General features: G+C 35.1%; 1 protein-coding gene across 1 annotated transcript; it reads left to right on the plus strand.

Annotated features, from left to right (window-relative positions):
• The first annotated feature begins 9815 nt into the window (after positions 1-9815).
• Positions 9816-18724, plus strand: LOC115838405 (ATP-binding cassette sub-family A member 10-like). The gene is given in 12 exon segments (XM_030828405.1): positions 9816-9901; positions 10811-10931; positions 11598-11715; positions 12403-12494; positions 12720-12898; positions 13183-13422; positions 14236-14355; positions 14535-14605; positions 14608-14674; positions 16659-16738; positions 17639-17694; positions 17800-18724. Coding segments are annotated over 12 exon segments (1287 nt in total). The 5' UTR covers positions 9816-9857; the 3' UTR covers positions 17899-18724.
• Positions 18725-18944: the final 220 nt, after the last annotated feature.

The raw sequence follows: 18944 nt of genomic DNA on the forward strand, positions 1-18944 counted from the left end.
CTAAGAAGCCAGAGCTGAACTCTTCTGAGCCAGGGTCACCCAAGTACTAGTTCATTTGAGAAATGGTGAGGCAGTAATAGAGTTCAAGAGTTTAGAACAAAGAGTAGGAGGGGTGAGCCAGAGGATAGTCCTAGCCATTCAACAAACTTAAAGAAGGCAGAACAGCTAGAGGTTAAAAAGGACAGGAATGGTTCTTAGACAGGACAGGACAAGAACCTGAAGTGAGATTGTAATCACCAGTTATAAATCTCTCCTTTGGTCTCTTTGAGGAGCCACAAAGTAGGAAACATTTCAGGCATTCTCCAAATGGCACAGAATCTAGTTATCTCTAATATTGAAAGTAAATTTTATTGATAACTGGGATAACTTGGAGGGAGATGGGCAGAGATGGTTAAAGGAAACCTCCAGAAATGGTGTTGTTTGAGTATCATCTTTTTAAATAAAGGTATAACCATAGTCTCAATCTAATTTTTTACTTCTCACTTCTTTTGCTTCAAAAGGTAAAACCAGTGATAGTCACATCCTTCAGAAAAATTAATTTTTTTTCCTTAAACAAATCATTACTTAAGAATTTCATTGATAATTCCCACTGGGAGAAATTACCAAGATGAGCAAAAAACAAGTGGCATTTTAATTGGAATATTTAAGAAGTAAAAAAATTCCAACTGTTAGAAGAGACTTGATGTATAAGAACTAAGCATTAAAAATGGTAATTAAGATTAATTGAAGGTTTACTCTGTGAACGCCATTGTTTCATTGCTCTATGCAAATTTTGTAGACTATTGGTTCATTGACCAGCAGCATCAAAATTAACTGGGGAGAGTGATGCCAGCAAGATGACATAATAGAAGGTAACCCACTCATTACCCGCCACCCCCCATAACAACAATAATTCTGCACCACCACAGACCAAAGTCTCTGTGCAGGAGCCTCAAGATTCAGGTATAAGATTGTGAAACCCCAGTGGATCCCAAGACCTAGAGGTTGTTTTGAGAGTGCAGACAAACACCCTAGTGGCTGATCTGCTGATTTTGCTTCTGGGTTCAAGCCTGGAAATGGTTCCATTCCCCAAGGAGCTTGGCTAAAAACCCATTTGGTCTTGAGCCTACAACCAAAACCATCTGCCAAGGAGTCCAGAAAGAATCATGTACACTAGTGCCTCAACAGACAGCCTGCTCTGACTGCTGACAATGAATCTGGAAGTTGCCCTATGACTTGACTTCAGCCCTTCTCTGCTGAAGTCCCAGCTAAGAACTGCTCACACAAGGACCTAGAGTGAGACTCACCCACGTATTGCATCCTGGGAGTCTGAACTTCCATGTTGTGCTCTCCAGCCTCTGTCCCATAATAGATCCTGAGGGAAGCCAGCCTCAGTTCTGACCCCTCTGCAGTCAGGGAACTAGCCCATCTGTGCAGAGACCTGCTGGGAGATGCACACTCATCTGAGCCAATAAGATAGGCTTGCCAGCTGCCATTCTGCAGGAGATCCAAGGGTCCCCAGTCTCAGCCCTGGCCTCACCTGCTGCAATCAAGGAACTACCTCACCTGTCCAGGGACTGTAGGAGATGGACATCCTTCTTAGTTACCAGAACAGTCTTCTGGGTTTAGGTTTCTGGCCAGATTTTTCATACAACCTGGGTACCCTTCTTTGGTCTTCCCCAGGTCTATCTGGGCTAGAAAGCTGCATAAATCTCAGAGCTCTCCCAAGACTCACAGCAAACCTGGGCTTAGCATGCCCTTTAATGCTCTAATGCCGAGACAGCTGTACTGGTCTTGGGCTCAGAGAAGACAACAGTCAGTCTCCTTAGAGTCTGTGGAAGATCTCCTAAAGAAGAATGGACATAAACAAGGCCAGATTGGGGAAACTAGAATAAATGCCTAATCCTTCAATGTGCAGACATTGTCACACATCCACAAGCATCAAGAACATTTAGGAAAATATGACCTTACCAAGTGGACCAGAGACTGGCCCTAAATGAGGCACCAGGGACTGGCCCTAAAGTGATGGAGATTGTGATCTTTCAGACAAAAAATGTAGAATAGCTGTTTTAAGGAAGATCAATGAACTTCAAGAATATACAGAAAAACAATTCAGAAATTTATCTGATAATTTAATGAAAATTGAAATAATAAAAAAACTCACAAACATGCCAGAGTTGAAAGATACAGGGAACATAATAAAAAATAAAATAGAGACCATCAAGAGCAGAACTGATCAAATAGAATAAAAACATTAGTGAACTCAAATACAGGCTATTTGGAAATAATCAGAGGAGGTAAAATAATGAATGAAAAGACAGTGAAGAAGGCTTATGGAATTGATGGGACAACATGAAAAGAGAAAATATTCCAGTTGCTGGAGTTAAAGAGAGAGTTGAGAAAGACAAAGCAGTGTGAAGTTTATTCAAAGAAATAATAACAGGACTTTCCAAACCTGGAGAAAGATATAAATATACAGGAACTGGAAGATCACAGCTCATCAATCAGATTCAACCCAAATAAGAATACCCCAAGATATATTATAATCAAACTTTGGAAGGTCAAAGACAAATAGAGGTCCCTGAAAATAGAGAAATAAAAGAAGTAAATAGCATATAAGGAAACTCCAATACACCTGACAAGAGAGTTTTCCAGCAGAAACCTTACAGGCCAGGATGGAGTGGAACATGATGTATTCAGAGTACTGAAGGAAAATAAAACTGCCAACCCTGAATACTGTATCCAGCAAAGCTGTCCTTCAGAAATGAAAGAGAGATAAAGACTTTACTAGGCACACAAAAGCTGAGGGGAATTCATCACTATCAGACCTGTCCTATAAGAAATGCTGAAGGGAGTTCTAATCTAAAGACAAGAATGCTAACATGATTGTTATTCTAATACTGTAATTGTGGAGCATAAACCACTTATATCATTAGTATGAAGAATAAAAGTCAAAACTATTAAAAATAAATTATTTGCTAAGAGATAGGCAATATAAAATGTAAAATATAAAAATTAATTGTGACATCAAAAATTCAAAATGTGGGAGGAGAATGGAATTAAGTGTACAGTTTTTTTGTTTTTCCTTTGCTATCAAAGTTAAGAAGTTATTTTAAAATAACTTGTTATAACAGATGCTTTTTGTCAGCCTTGTAACCACAAAGCAAACACCTATAATAGATATATTAAAAATACAAAGCAAGAACAAAACACTACTAGAGAAAATCATTTACACACAAAGAAAGATTGTAAGAGAAGAAAGGGTCCACAAAACAACTAGAAAACAGGTATCAAAATGGCAGCAGTAAGCCCTCATCTATCAATAATTAACTTGAATGTAAATGACATAAATTCTTCAATCAAAAGACATAAAGTAGCTGATTGAATAAAAAACAAGACCCAATTATCTGCTGCCTACAAAAGACTCACTACACTTGTAAAGACACACACAGATTGAAAATGAAGAGATGGAAAAAAATATTTTATGCACATGGAAACAAAAAAAGAGTAGGAGTAGCTACACTTATATCTGATAAAATAACCAAAACTGTAAAATGAGATAAAGCCATTATATAATGATAAAGAGGCCAGTACAGCAACAGGATATAATAATTATAAATACATATGTGCCCAACATAAGAGTACCGAAATATATAAAGCAAATATAAATAGATCTAAAAGGACAAATATACTGCAATAAATAATTGTAAGGAACTGGAATAGACAGATCATCCAGACAGAAAATCCACAAAGAAACATTATAATGAAACCACATATTAGACCAGATGGATATAATAGACATTTATGAAACTTTCTGTCCAACAGCTGAAGAATACACATTCTTCTCAACAGCACATGGAATATTCTCCAGGAAGGGTCATATGTTAGGCCACAGAACAAGTCTCATCAAGTTTAAAAGAATCAAAATTGTATCAAGTAGCTTTTCTGACCACAGTGGAATAAAACTAGAAATCAATAACAGGAGGAACTCTGGAAATGGTACAAATACACGGACATTAAACAACATCCTCATGAGCCACTAATGGGTCAATGGAGCAATTAAAAAGGAAAATTTTTAGGACATTCTTGAGTCAAAAAGGGGGAACATGATATACTAGAACCAATGGGATACAGCAAAAACAGTTTTCAGAGGGACGTTTATAGCAATACTTGCCTACATCAAAAAAGTAGAAAGATCTCAAATAACCTACCACGGCAACTCAAGAAACTAGAACAGGAGCAAACTAACTCAAAATTAGTAGAATGAAAGAGACAAACTCACAGGAGAATGCCATTTGAAGACACAGGCACATAGAAGAGAGAATGCCATGTAATGACATCACAGATACTAGAGTTATGTATCTGCAAGTCAGGGAATGACAAGGGTTGCTGGCAATCACCAGGAGCTGGGAGAGAGAGCATGGCTTTTCAGATAGAACAATGATTTTTGGACTTCTAGACTCTGACACTTTGAGCGAATCAATTTCTAAGGTACCCAGTTTGTGGTACTTTGTTACGGCAGCCCTAGGAAACTAATACAATGAAAATTTGGTAAGGGAATGTAAGAAGATGAGCTAGTTTATAAGATACTTTATAAGATAAGGTAGCTTAAGAAAGCTGGCAGTGACAGTATTTTCTCATATGTAATTGCCAGTCATATGTAAAGAAAGATGGAAGGAGAGAAGAGATTATAATAGAAGTTAACAATAAAATAAAAAGAGATAACCAAGAGAGCTAGATTTTAGATTAGGTAATAGAATTTGATTATGCAGTGGTGTTGAGTTTAGAAAAAATTGGCTCAGTTTCCTCTGGAAAATTAGAATGAAGTAGAGATATGTGGAGGAAAACTTCTGCCAAATTGCCTCTGATTGTACATTAATATAGTACACTTACCTGCTGAAAGCCATCGTGCTTTCCGGGGTCAAGGACTCAAGAATAAGGAAGAGTTTGATGAGGGGGCGCTAGTTGGTATTATGCAATGTGGATGTACATAAGCCTAAATCTGGAGTATTTCAACATTCTGACTCTGTAGCAGAACTGTATAATTATAAATATATAAAGGCTTAAGAATGAAAAGGGTCCAAATCCTATTATAAATGTGTAACAGAGACCTGAGGATTTTATATGACCTCTCCAAGGGACACAGACAATGAGTGACAGGTCTGCAATGCAGGTCTCAGACTCCCAACTGTACCATATTGGAGATTGAAATCCCTAAAATTATTGTCTTAGTGTGTTTTTTATTGCTATAACAGAACACCACAGATTTAGTTGTACCCAGCAGACTGGGTAATTTATAAAGAAAAGGAACTTATTTATCACAGTTCTGGAAGCTGAGAAGTCCAAGAGCATGGCACTGATATCTGGTGAGGGTCATCCCACAGTGGAAAGGTGAAAGGTGAAAGCATGTGCATGAGACAGACAGAATTGGGCCTAACTCATCCTTTTATCAGGAGCCCATTCCCAAGATAATAGTATTAATCCATTCATGAGGGTGGAGCCCTCATGACCTAATCACCACTTCTAAAGGCTACACTTCTCAGTACTGTTTCATGGGTAATTAAATTTTAACATGAGTTTTAGAGGAGACATTCAAATCACAGCAATATGGAAATAAAAAATATTTTAAAAATTTGGCGATTAAGAAGGGTGTGTGTCTGTATTATAGTATGATTTTAGTTGTTTTCCCCACCCATTTAAATGAATATTACCATTAATGTCTGGGATTGGTACCAGGTTAAGTTTCATGTTTTCTATGTCATGAACTTTTACTTCTAGTAATGATTTTGCCTGAATAGGAAGAGAAATGTCACTAACAACAAAGGAAAGCAATTAAAGTATGCTTCCTTTGTTGTTAGTGACATTTACAATTAAAGGAACCATTTATTTCCATATTCCTAATGAAAATGGCAATCATTTGAAGAGTCTCTGAGTCCTTTACCCTTTCTGTCTCTGTCACTTTCATGAATGGTCATTAGCTTCTTTATGCATACCAGGAAATGTATTATTATAGTTAAAATCACATAACAAGATTTTCAGGGTTGATGAAGAGGTATTATTTGCCATTCTGAGAATATCCAATTTAGTTGTAGCTGAAAAAAAGTAACAAAATCATTAAAGTTATGCCCATCTAGTCTATACCACTACACTTTTTAAATGGGTATCAGATATCATTGTCTTGGTTAACACCATTTTCATAGTGGTAGTTAAGAGTGAGGGATCTTGGAGTCCAAATACTATTCTGGACTCATCTGTTGGCTTCATGTTTATTTAAATATCTGCAAATAACTTCACCTGTTAGCCTCACCTTTCAAATTTGTTTAATGGATGTAAATAGAGTACCAACTTTGTAGGTTTGCTTTGAGTATCAAATGGGAGAATTCATTTAAACCCTTAGAACACTTTCTAGTACATAGGAATTAGTGAATACAAGGAACCATTTAACTGAAATGCAGTTAACTTTCAGATGAAACTTTCTCATTAGAATGATTCAGATTTCTGAGATGAGCAATCCTCATTTTCTCTCTCTCTGTGTTAACTCCTTATCAGATATATGATTTGAAAATGTTTTCTTGTATTCTGTAGGTTATCTTTTTACCATGTCAGTTGTGTCCTTTGATGCACAGAAGATTTTAGTTTGATGCAAACACATTTGTCTATTTTTGGTTTTGTTGTTTGTGTTTTTAGTGTCGTATTGAATAAATCGCTGTCTAGTCCAATTTTATGAAGTTTTTTTCTATGAGCTTGATAGTTTTAGGTCTTCCATTTAGGTCTTTGATCCATTTTGAGTTAATTTTGTGTAGAACATAAGGCCTTCACTTCATTCTTTTACATATTGACATCAGTTTTCTTAGCACTATTTGTTAAAGAGATTGTCTTTTTCCCACTGAGTGGTCTTGGCACCCTTGTTGAAGATTATTTGAGCGTATATGGGAGGGTTTATTTCTGGGCTTTCTATTCTATTCCATTGGTCTATTTTAAAATAAAAATTTTATAGCTGATTTATTTCTTTATTTTATTGTCTCCCTTTTCAATGTAATGATGGCCACATTAAGGCAATTTGCAACAACTTGGGAATGATTTTATTTTGAAAAATTATTTTACTGGATATACAATTTTTGGATACATTTTTTTCTTTCAGTTCTTTGAATACATCATCACACTTTCTCCTGGCCTCCATTGTTTCTGAAGAGAAGAAATTGTATTGTTACTTCTCTCAGAGTGATGAGTCCTCTCCCACTTACTGTTTTCTCTGCCTTTGATTTTCAGCAATCTGACTCTGATGTGTCTAGATATGGATCTTGTTGCAATTATCTTACCTATGATTTGTTAAGCTCCTTGAATGTGTATATGAATATTTTTTAAAACAAATTTTGTAAGTTTTGGGCCATCATTTCTTAAAAAAATTTTTCTGTTCTCTCTCCCCTATCTTTTTGGAACTCCCACTGCATATATTTGATATGATTGATACTCTTTGAGGCTGTGTTTATTTATTGCTCATCATTTTTCTGTCTGTTCTTCAGATCAATTATATAATAGAAAGTCTGTATTTGAGTCATATTTTACTTAATTTTTGAAATATGACTTTATTTAGTGAATGTACAGTAGCTTTTGTACATCTTTGATAACACTCAAAACCAATTTCTGTTAACTGATTTTTTTTTCTGAATGTGGGTCACACTTTTTTGTTTTATAATTTTTGCTGTTTCTTAAAATACTTAAATGTTTAATCCTCTGGATATATTTTATGGTTTGTTTTTAGATATAGACTAACCTTTGTATTTTAAGTTTTTCCAAAAAAGGGCATTTAGTTATCTCCATGCCACTTATAAATACTCCATTTTATGTCTTCCAACATGAAATGACATCTTTATCAGTATTAAATTTGCTTATATCTATGGACTAATTGTGTTGATATTCTCCCCATTGATCCATTTGTTTACATCAGTGTCAGGACTACATTGTTTTAATTATGGTAGCTTTATATATTTTCACCAATTCAAAATGATACATATGTCCTATCATCCTAATTTTTCAAAATTTTTCTGTTTTCCTACTCAATTTTATTGATGAAAATTAGAATGCAGTCAAGTGCCAGAAACTGGTATGTGGACTTTTATGGACATTATTGTTAATGTTTATTTTGCTAGAGCAGTATTTGTGAGTTGAAAATATTTATGTTTAAAGGTTTATCTGCATTTAAGGTTTATTTTATATACTTTAGTATTTTATTTTATATTTTTACTTTATTTTGCTTTTGTGTATATTCAGTTACATTTATTTATGTATTTATTTATTTGCCATAAAATTTTTTTCCCATTGCACGTTCTAGCTAGGTTTCTATACAAAAATATAAAATTCTTGTACAATTATCTTATATCACTTTACCTTACTGAATTTTCTTATTTCCAATTTTTTTTTCAGATTCTTATCTTGCATTTTCTGGTGAAACAACCATGTTATGAAATAATTATATTTTTATTTTGAAAATATATACTGCATTATATATTCTTGCTTTATGACATTGGCTTGAATCTCTAAAAATCATCCACTAACACTGTTGCAAGAAGGCATCCTTACATTGTTTCTGATTTTACTGAGAATTTTCTTGGTGCTTAACCATTAGCATCATAGTAACTTTTAAAAATATAAACTACTTATCTTACTAAATCCCTCAATTCCTGGGTTACTGAGAGCTTTTGTCTTTTGTTTGTTTCTAGTATTTATCAAGAACGAATCTGGAATCTTCTCAAAGCCTGTGAGCCTCTGTTAAAAATGATTAATTTATTTTAAATAAAACCATTAACAATTAATAAATTTTATTTTATATTCTGTAATGTTTAAGAAATCTCCCCCTCCCTAAGGTCAAGAAGATATTATTTTATATTATTTTCTAAAATATTTATATTTCCCTTTCACATTTATGTCTTCAATCATCTAAAATTCATTTTTTTTCCTGTGGGCTTGTTTTATTTCTATCTTTAAGGATGTCCAGTTGTCCCAGCAGTTGAGACAACTGTTTATTGAAAAGTCTGTGCCTTTCCCATTGATATTCAGAGCTACTTCTATTCATATATCAGTTGCCTATTATGTAGAGTCTGTTTCTGGAATAACTATTACATTTTGTTTGCTCCTGTCAAGTTCACAGGGACACTACCAGTCTGGTACCATGTTAAACCATGTTCTAGGCTTGAGATTTTGTTTCGACCATCCAGTGATGTGAATCTGGGCTCCAAGTCTGTGTAAAAGCTGGCTTGTATTTCCACCTTCACTTTCTCTTTCCATGATGAGCACTCAAGGCAATGATGTTAGCAATATCCTGAGGGTTCTTTTCACCCCTCACTAAAAGTATAACCCTTTGAGGTCCATCCTTTATTAGAGAAAGAGTGACCTATCTACCCCTTGCTTGGGGAAAACTCTATGCTTCAACAGTTTCTTCTGTCTTCTGCTCCTGGAAGCATGAAGAATGGCATGAAAATGGAAGTTTTAGTATTTCAAGGATAAAGAGTAACTCTAGGACAAGAGTTGCTTTGGGGCTAAACCTATCTCCTATATTCACTTAGATTTGGCTTAAAAAGCCCATACTATTTTATTAGCTCTTCTATGATTTTAAAAGTTTTTAAAAAAATTAACGTGGGTTTTTAATTCTTTGTCAGTGGGAGGGTGAGTTTGAATAAACCTTTCTTCCACATGAGAAGTATTTTACAAGTTGTTTGTCAAATTTATAAGAAAATGATCAAATCTTCTGTGACAAAAAAATGGACAAATATTGACCATTGAGTGTGAATGCCATGGTGATGCTAATTCTAATTATTTTTCTTTTCTTTTAGCCATACCTTCAGAGTATTATTTTCCTTTTTGTCATAAGGTGTCTAGAAATGAAGTATGGAAATGAAATAATGAATAAAGACCCAGTTTTCAGGTTGGGAAAATATTAATTGAGATCTGAATGTAATTTAAATATTTAGTCTTTTTAAATTTATAATTTCATTTATTTATTTGTTTGTTTTTATTTTTGAAAATAGAGACAGGGTTTCAGGTTGGGAGAATACTAATTGAGATCTGAACGTAATTTAAATATTTAACCTTTTTAAATTTATAATTTTATTTGTTTTTATTTTTGAAAATAGAGACAGGATCTTGCTATATTGCTCAGATTGGTCTCAAACCCCTGACCTCAAGTAATCCTCCTGTTGTGATCTTAAATATTTAGTCTTTATTGCAGTACGTTTAACATCAGTTTATTAAAATGGATTTACTACCCAACACTTGGCTAAGCATGTTGTACAGTGCTATTTTCAGAAAAAGAAAACAGAATTAGATTGGATGCAGGGATATTTAGTTTCTAAGTCATAGGTTCTGATTTTAGGCAAGATGAGTTTTTGCCCTGTACATCTCTGTAAGTAGTGTTTAAGCATCAAAGCTTGCTTTTCTCCTGGTTGTGGCCATTATGGGTCCCTAAGGAGAAGATACAGTAAAAACTGGTTCCATATAAAACCAATTAGGATGATCTTTTATGAGGAATGTGGTCATGATCTGGATGGTGACAGACTAAAAGACCCGTATGTCTACATTTGAGTGATTTAAAAGAACGAAGCGACAGAGCCAGTTGACAGATGGGATACAATGTTTTAAAGAGAAGAAATAGTCAAAGAAGATTTCAAGGGACTTGGCTACTGGAGGTGTTATTACTGCCAAGAAGAATCTTGTAGGCAATAAATTAATGATGTGATAGTCTTTTTAAAAAGATAATAATTTAATTATAGGGATTTACATTTTCTTAACAGTTGTGCCCAAATTGCATTTTTATGTTATTTTATTTCCTCTGTAGAATCTCTCCACGGAGTAGAGAAACTCATCCCAATCCAGAAGAGCCCAAAGAAGAAGATGAAGATGTTCAAGCTGAAAGAGTCCAAGCAGCAAATGCACTCACTGCTTCAAACTTGGAGGAGGTGAATAGCAGGGATAAGACCCTTAATAAAATCCTCAGATAGTTTGTCCTGTAGAATTGATGAGATGTTGGTTTTTATTTTGAAAGCTGCTTTAGTTTTTTAAATATTTCTATTTATAGCTTATATTCAAATTATTCTCTTCAAAACTAACTACCCTGTCCTCATTCTTTTAATTTTTTCTTCCTCAGTTTTCTGTGGGTCTTACTCTTCCAGCTCCTCATTCATCAGTATAATCAACAAGTTCTCTGATTTTTTAATCAATTTTAGCAAAGTCGCACATTTTTCAAGGTTGCAATTTCATTTTGTATTATAGTATACTTGTAATATTAATAACTGAATAGCATATGAACAAGAGCAAATGAATTTACAATGCATGGAAATCAATAAGAAATAAACTGGGAATGAAATTGTGGAAAGGGCAAGGATAGATGCTAGCATAATGCAAAGGGAATGTATTTGATTAGGAATTAATTTTATTAGTAGTTGATTAAGTAGCCCTTATTTATGAACATACATTTGGGTATTTTATTCAAAAAAAGAGGCTAAAGCTCTTCAGTTTGGCCTAAAATTTAGTTGGGTTTATAGACTAGGGAATGGAAAATAAAACATCAATTTGTAAAGTATCTGAAATTTAACAGGGAAATCATGCTTTGTCATGTTTTCCAGGAACCAGTCATAACTGCAAGCTGTTTACACAAAGAATATTATGAGACAAAGAGAAGTTGCTTTTCAACAAGAAAGAAGAAAATAGCCATCAGAAATGTTTCCTTTTGTGTTAAAAAAGGTTTGAATAATTGTTCCTTTTATTATTATTATAATGTTCCTTATTCTCTAGATTTAAGACTACGAAGGGGACAAATTTTTATTCATTGAGATTGTTCATATATCCTAGTTAATGAGTAATTATAAAACTTCTTCACATGTCAGCAGATAAGTCTTTTCTACTTCAAAATCATGTCCCAATTCAAATGGCAAGAAACCCAATCTTGGATTAAGAAGACCCTGATTCTCTGTATTAATGTTGTAACACAGGAGAATTTTCAAGGTGCTAACTAAGCTTTTGTTTCAGAAATGTTATTTTGGGGTGGCCACGGTGGCTCGTGCCTCTAATCCCAATGCTTTGAGAGGCTGAGGTGGGAGGCTTGAGGCCAGGATTTCGAGACCAGCCTGGGAAACATAGCAAGACTCCATCTCTACAAAAAAATTTAAAAATTAGCTGGGTGTGGTGGTGCATGCATGTAGTTCTGGCTACCTGGGAGACTGATGCAGGAAGATCTCTTGAGCCCAGGAGATCGAGGCTGCAGCAGGCAATGATTACACCACCACAGTCCAGCCTAGGCAACAGAGCGAAACTCTGTCGCTGGAAAAATAAAAAAAGTCATTTTGTTTCAAAATGTTATGCAACCAACCAAGCAATTTTAGATTAGTCAACCTTGAACATTCAAATATTGATGGTGACTCTTTCTTCCAGGTGAAGTTTTGGGATTACTAGGACACAATGGAGCTGGTAAAAGTACTTCCATTAAAATGATAACTGGGTGCACAAAGCCAACTGCAGGAGTGGTATGTGACATGTGAAGGAAATTTTATTTTAAATATTGATGACATCCTTCTATTATTCCTATCAGTAAATCAAATATCTTTTTAAAAAATAGATGAAAGAATTTATAAAATTTCTCTTGCGTATTAAAAAAATATTGTAGCTTAATGGCCGCTTTTATCTCCTTTAGTAGAAGGGGGATTGGAGCAAAAACCAAAAGTGGATGTGACATTCATTGTCTTGTGTAGGTGATGTTACAAGGCAGCAGAGCATCAGTAAGGCAACAGCATGACAACAGCCTCAAGTTCTTGGGGTACTACCCTTAGGAGAACTCATTGTGGCCCAAGCTTACAATGAAAGAGCACTTGGAGTTGTATGCAGCTGTGAAACGACTGGGCAAAGAAGGTGCTGCTCTCAGCATTTCACAGTACAGAGAGAAGTCTCACAATTTGTAGCAGGAGGAAGGGAAAAATATGTCATTTCTTTATTATATGTAAAAAGGAAATTATAAACAATGTCTTTAAATTTTCATGCAAATAAAATGATTGAAATACCTGAATAAGAACCAAACCATAAGATTTAGCATTTATGAAAATGTTAAGGAAGCTTAAATTTACTATCTAGAATAATAGTGCTTAGAGTTTCCTATAGTTGTTTTAGAGAGGTCCATTTGCCATATACTTCATGTATAATCACACTGTTTTTTGTCAGATTGGTGGAAGCTCTCAAGCTCCAGGAACAACTTAAGGCTCCCGTGAAAACTCTATCAGAGGGAATAGAGAAAGGTATGCGCCAGGCTCAGGGTTTCCCTGTGTGCCCGTGGCTGGGTGCCCATGGGCTGTTCCTCCCATTGCAGCTGTGCTTTGTGCTGAGCATCCTGGGGAACCCATCAGTGGTGCTTCTAGATGAGCCGTTCACCAGGATGGACCCCGAGGGGCAGCAGCAAATGTGGTAAGGAGAGTGAATATTAAGTGTCAAGAGTCAAGAGAATACCTCTAGGTTTTTGTTTTTGTTTTTGTTTTTGTTTTGTTTCTTTGTTACATTTTGCTCCATTAACCTTTGATGTGCACATCTTCTATTATGTAATTCAGTGAAACCTAATATAGCATTCAAAATTCCTGCAGGAGGGAAAAAATAGGTATTTTAAGACCCAAATAAACTCTTGATTATATTTGTTTGGATTTCTCTTTTCTTATTCCTCTTCCCCCTGTCTTTTTATTTTTCCATTTCATTTTTAATTTATTGAAAGTCATATAGTGTGATATTTCTCTATTTTTTACTCCAGCTTTTCTACTTTTCTTCCCCAGTAGTGCATTATTTTAACCAATACTCTTCTTTTTTATGAAGCCTATTAATATGGTACTATCATTAGGTAATGTAGCACAATTTTTATTCTTTTTCTCTATGGCAAAGATTTTCTCTTGTAGCCTATTTATTTATTTATTTATTTGTATTACTTGACACAGGGTCTTGCTCTATCACCTATGCTGGAATACAGTGGTGCAGTCACAGCTCACTGCAGCCTCGACCTCCTGGGCTTAAGCGATCCATTCATCTCAGCCTCCCAAGTAGCTGGGACCACAGGCATGTGCCACTATGCCTGGCTAATTTTTAAAATTTTATGTAGAGATAGGGTTTCACCATGTTGCACAGGCTTCTTGCATCCTAACATAATATTTTCTCTTTAGATTTCCTGCTTTTTTCTATTTATCTATTTTCCAAAATTACTTTCTATATGCAAACAATCCCTTACTTTATCTTTAGGCACATACTTCAGGCTACCATTAAAAACAAGGAGAGGGGCACCCTCTTGACCACCCATTATATGTCAGATGCTGAGACTGTGTGTGACCGTATGGCCATGATGGTGTCAGGAACGCTAAGGTGGGTGCCTGTCCTGAGCCAGCAAGGGACTAGCATGTTCTTATAGAGAGAGTTTCAGCTTGCTATGAACGGCTGATGCTCTACAGCTCCCTAACGTATAATTAAACACCTTCCTCTACAGTGAGAACCGAGGAAGAAATTAAGAGACAAGTATTTTTTCTTTATTTCCCCTGAACTAGGTGTATTGGTTCCATTCAACATCTGAAAAACAAGTTTGGTAAATATTATTTACTAGAAATAAAAATAAAAAATTTACCCAGGTGGAAGCTCTCCACACAGAGATTTTGAAGCTTTTCCCACAGGCTGCTCGGCAGGAAAGGTAAAGGATGTTTTTAGTTTGAGTGACAAGTATGAGTGTTTTCCAGTATTAGCATCAATTAGTTTTGTGCTAGTCTAAACAGGAAGAGAAAGGCAGAGTGGACACAAAACAAGCTGTTGAGGATTGCTAGGATGCATTACAAAAACTAAACAGTTATTTTCAGTGAGTGTTTTAGACCTCAGAAAAGGTGAATGGTGTGTGTGTGTGCATTCATATATGTGTGTAAATGGTGGAATGGCTTGGAGATTAAGAACAAAGTACAGACAAATTAAACTACCAACTTTTTAATGATTTTTAAAAAACAGACAATGAAAACAATGCTTTCACCTACAGGATTTTGCTGAATATAAATTGCATCAAGAGCTCCGTAACACAAACTTCCATGCTTGAGAAGGATTGACTCTATCCTAAATTATTCAATTATAAATCATTTGATCCTCCCAATGTTTCTTTTAAAGTTGTATGTGGTCAGCCATGGGTTACAAGTAATGGTAATCAAACCCTTGTGAATAGCAGAATGAGGCTGAATTTAATTGAAAGATGAACAGAATTTTCTTGTATACTATTTCTACTCATTTATTTTTATAATATTTATTATATTTATTGAACACCTATTATCTGCTGCCGGCTATGTATTGAATAGTCAACAAAATAGACAAGGTTCTTCCTTTTGGAGGCGAGGATATTAAGCAAATGAAGATACAAATAAATGAGGATATGACATTGAGGTAGGACTTTAAGACTGAGCAGGGTTTGGTCAGCTGAAGAGTGGGAGTAACAGACACTGTTTCCAAGTAACAGCATGTTTAAAGAACTTAGGTCAAGAATGAATTCTACAAATGTGAAGGATGAAACAAAGGCTCAGGTAGTTGATGTGTAAAGAGATATCCAAGTGGAGATGCCAAAGTACAGAGCTGTAGACCTGTGGCTCACAAGAGAAGGAAGAGGTCATTGAGATCTGGTCTGGCAACAAACAAAGTCGGGGATTTTTTACTGTATAGAAGACCATTAAACTAGGAGAATGTTGAGGCCAACAAGAGAGATAGGAAGTCAAGAGGGGCTAGGATGAACCCCAGGAGCTCTCAGCTTTGAGATGGGATTGAGGAAGAAAATAAATCTCCCTGTGTGGACAGTACCACCACAACCATACCAACAAATACTGAGGAGTATCTAGAACAGCACTGGCCAGTAGAATTTTTGTGATAATGAAAATGTCCTACCTGTGCTGTCCAGGATGGTAATCACTACACATATGTAACTACTGAGTACTTCAGATGTGGCTAGTGTGAATGAGGAGTTGAATTTTCAATTTTATTTATTTTAATTACTTTAAATGTAAACAGCCACATGGATTTAGTGGCTACTCTATTAAGCAGTGCAGGCCTAGAGAGTTAGAAGGAAAATCGTTAAGTGTGGTTGTCTCAGAAGCTAAGAGAGAAAGAGTGTGTTTGTTTTAAGGAGGGTGTGTACAATTTTATTTAATGCTTTTGAAAAGTTTGCAAAATGAGGACTGAAGAGTGTTCATTGGATTGTGCAACATGAAAGGGGGTCTGAAGGTCAAGAAAGAAATATTTTTAGCAGGAGAGAGTTCAACATATTTTAATTCTTACAGGAGAGATTGAAAATTAAATCTCAATCTCTCCTATGAGAGAGGGGAAAGGTAATGTAAACATTCTAGGAAGGTTGCTTTTTGAGAGTAAGTAAGAAATATAGCACAATAAGAAAGTTCAGGCTGAGTGGGAAAGATTCTTAATCAGAGCTATTTCTCAGAATTTATCTTTAACATAAAATTAGAGGCAACCAGATTTTTGTTGTTATAACTATTTTTATGATTGAATCTGTAATTTCACACCCATTCATGCTGTATGAAATCAGACACTTATTTAAAGAACACTATGAAAAATTATTTTACTTTGCCTATTAATTCCTCCCCAGTGTTATCACACTAAAGCTTAGTAATAAATCTCACTCTTCTTCCTGACAGATATTCCTCTTTAATGGCGTATAAGTTACCTGTGGAGGATGTCCACCCTCTATCTCGGGCCTTTTTCAAGTTAGAGGCAGGTAAGTTTGGGTATATATAAATAAGACTTTATGTATTGGTTGCATATTTCCATGTAGAATATAGACTATGTAATTTCAAGTAGAACAATGAAATAATCCATCAAAACTTGAAAAATCCCTACCAGGACAGTCATAACAATCTCAAAGGAAATGAAGTGGTGGTCCTAGATGTGGGTTTGCTCCACCTGATTCTTCCTGTGCTGACCAGGAAGCCCAGCCACAAGTCAGTCATGTTACTCTATCCTGCAGGATTGAATTGGGGTACCAGGGCTGTTTCTTACCATGATACCAGTGCATAGAATTGAAGGATAATTATGAGAATGTTGTCCCAAAGAATATTAAGGAGAGCTTTTGAGGTCTCTATGTTTCTAAAAGCCAAGGTACCAGGAGCAAATGTACAGAGGCAACAATTGGAGGACTGAGTGAAGGTTAGCGAAATAAAACACAGAGGGGTGAAGTGTAACAAGTCGCTACTGAAGAGGGGCTTCTGAACTAGTTCCAGAGACACTGCGTATTTATGGCTATTGATGCAGAATGTACAAGTGTGAAAAGGGAGCCAGCATGGAGTGGACTTCTCTGTAGATTTACAAATATAGAATAAATTATTCTCAACAGCTGATTTGGAGTCCAAAGCATACATGTAAAGAATCAAAAGGATAATACTAAAATAGGACACAAGGAGCTTTTTCGAGTTTATAGGAAACTGAATATGTTCATGCATGGCTATCTTTTATTAGCCATATCAGCACTCTTCTTTAATTTATCCTTCAAGAAAATGTAATTATTTGGCCTATATCTTACAGTATCTAAACAATTTGAAGTTACTGTCTCTGTTGTATGACTTTACAAACACTTGGTGAAAAATATATAAGCCACTAATGTCAGTCTCTTTAAATGCAGTGAAACAGACCTTCAACCTGGAGGAATACAGCCTCTCTCAGGCTACCCTGGAGCAGGTGGGTTTGCATTGAACAAGTGAGCACCATCCAGATGACCTCTGTGAATCCATCTTTCAGACACACCCTGACATTTTTGTATCTTTTTAATTTTCTCTTACTTAGGTATTCTTAGAACTCTGTAAAGAGCAGGAGCTGGGAAATGTTGATGATAAAATTGATACAACAGTTCAATGGAAACTTCTCCCACAGGAAGACCCTTAAAATGAAGAACCTCCTAACGTTCAATTTTAGGTCCTACTACATTGTTAGTTTCCATAATTCTACAAGAATGTTTCCTTTTACTTCAGTTAACAAAAGAAAACATTTAATAGTTTAAACATTCAATAATGATTAAAGTTTTCATTTTTAAAAATTTTAGGATGAAGGAAACAAGGAAATACAGGGAAAAGTAGTAGACAAAAATTAACAAAATCAGACATGTTATTCATCCCCAACATGGGTCTATTTTGTGCTTAAAAATAATTTAAAAATCATATAATATTAGGTTGGTTTTTGGTTATTATCAGTAAAGCTAACACTGAGAACATTTTACAAATAAAAATATGAGTTTTTTAGCCTGAACTTCAAATGTATCAGCTATTTTTAAACATTATTTACTCCGATTCTAATTTAATGTGACATTGACTATAAGAAGATCTGATAAACTGATGAAATGGCACAGCATAACATTTAATTATAATGACATTCTGATTATAAAATAAATACATGTGAATTTTAGTACATATTAAAATTATATGGAAGAAGATAACCATAATCTGTAAGAAAGTACTGCAGTTAATATTTTCTTTAGCCAACTTATATTCAATGTATTTTTATGGGTCCTTTTTCAAAGGTAGTATCAGTAGGCGTAGTCATTTTCTGTATCTTTTCACCTCACAGTTCACGAACATTTCCCATGTCATCATAACACTTTTGTGTTATATAATTGCTGCATTAATGTTATAGCTATATTGATATAATACCAGAGTTGTTATGTTTGGGTTATATGCAAGTTTATTTCTTAGAAATAAAACTATGATGGACTTATGTTTTGTTTATTAAAATCTTAAGGTAAGTGGTTCAGATATCAACTGATGGTTCTCTCTCTGCTGTAAGATCCATATAACTTTATTCTCTGACCTGTAGAAAAAGTCATTATCCATCTGCTATCATTTGGATATTTGACCCTCTGAATCTCATGTTGAAATTTGATTCCCAGTGTTGGAGGTGGGGCCCAGTGGGAGGTGTTTGGGTCACAGGGATGTATC

This window comes from Nomascus leucogenys, chromosome 14 (genome assembly GCF_006542625.1).
Source record: "Nomascus leucogenys isolate Asia chromosome 14, Asia_NLE_v1, whole genome shotgun sequence".
Classification (NCBI taxonomy): domain Eukaryota; kingdom Metazoa; phylum Chordata; class Mammalia; order Primates; family Hylobatidae; genus Nomascus; species Nomascus leucogenys.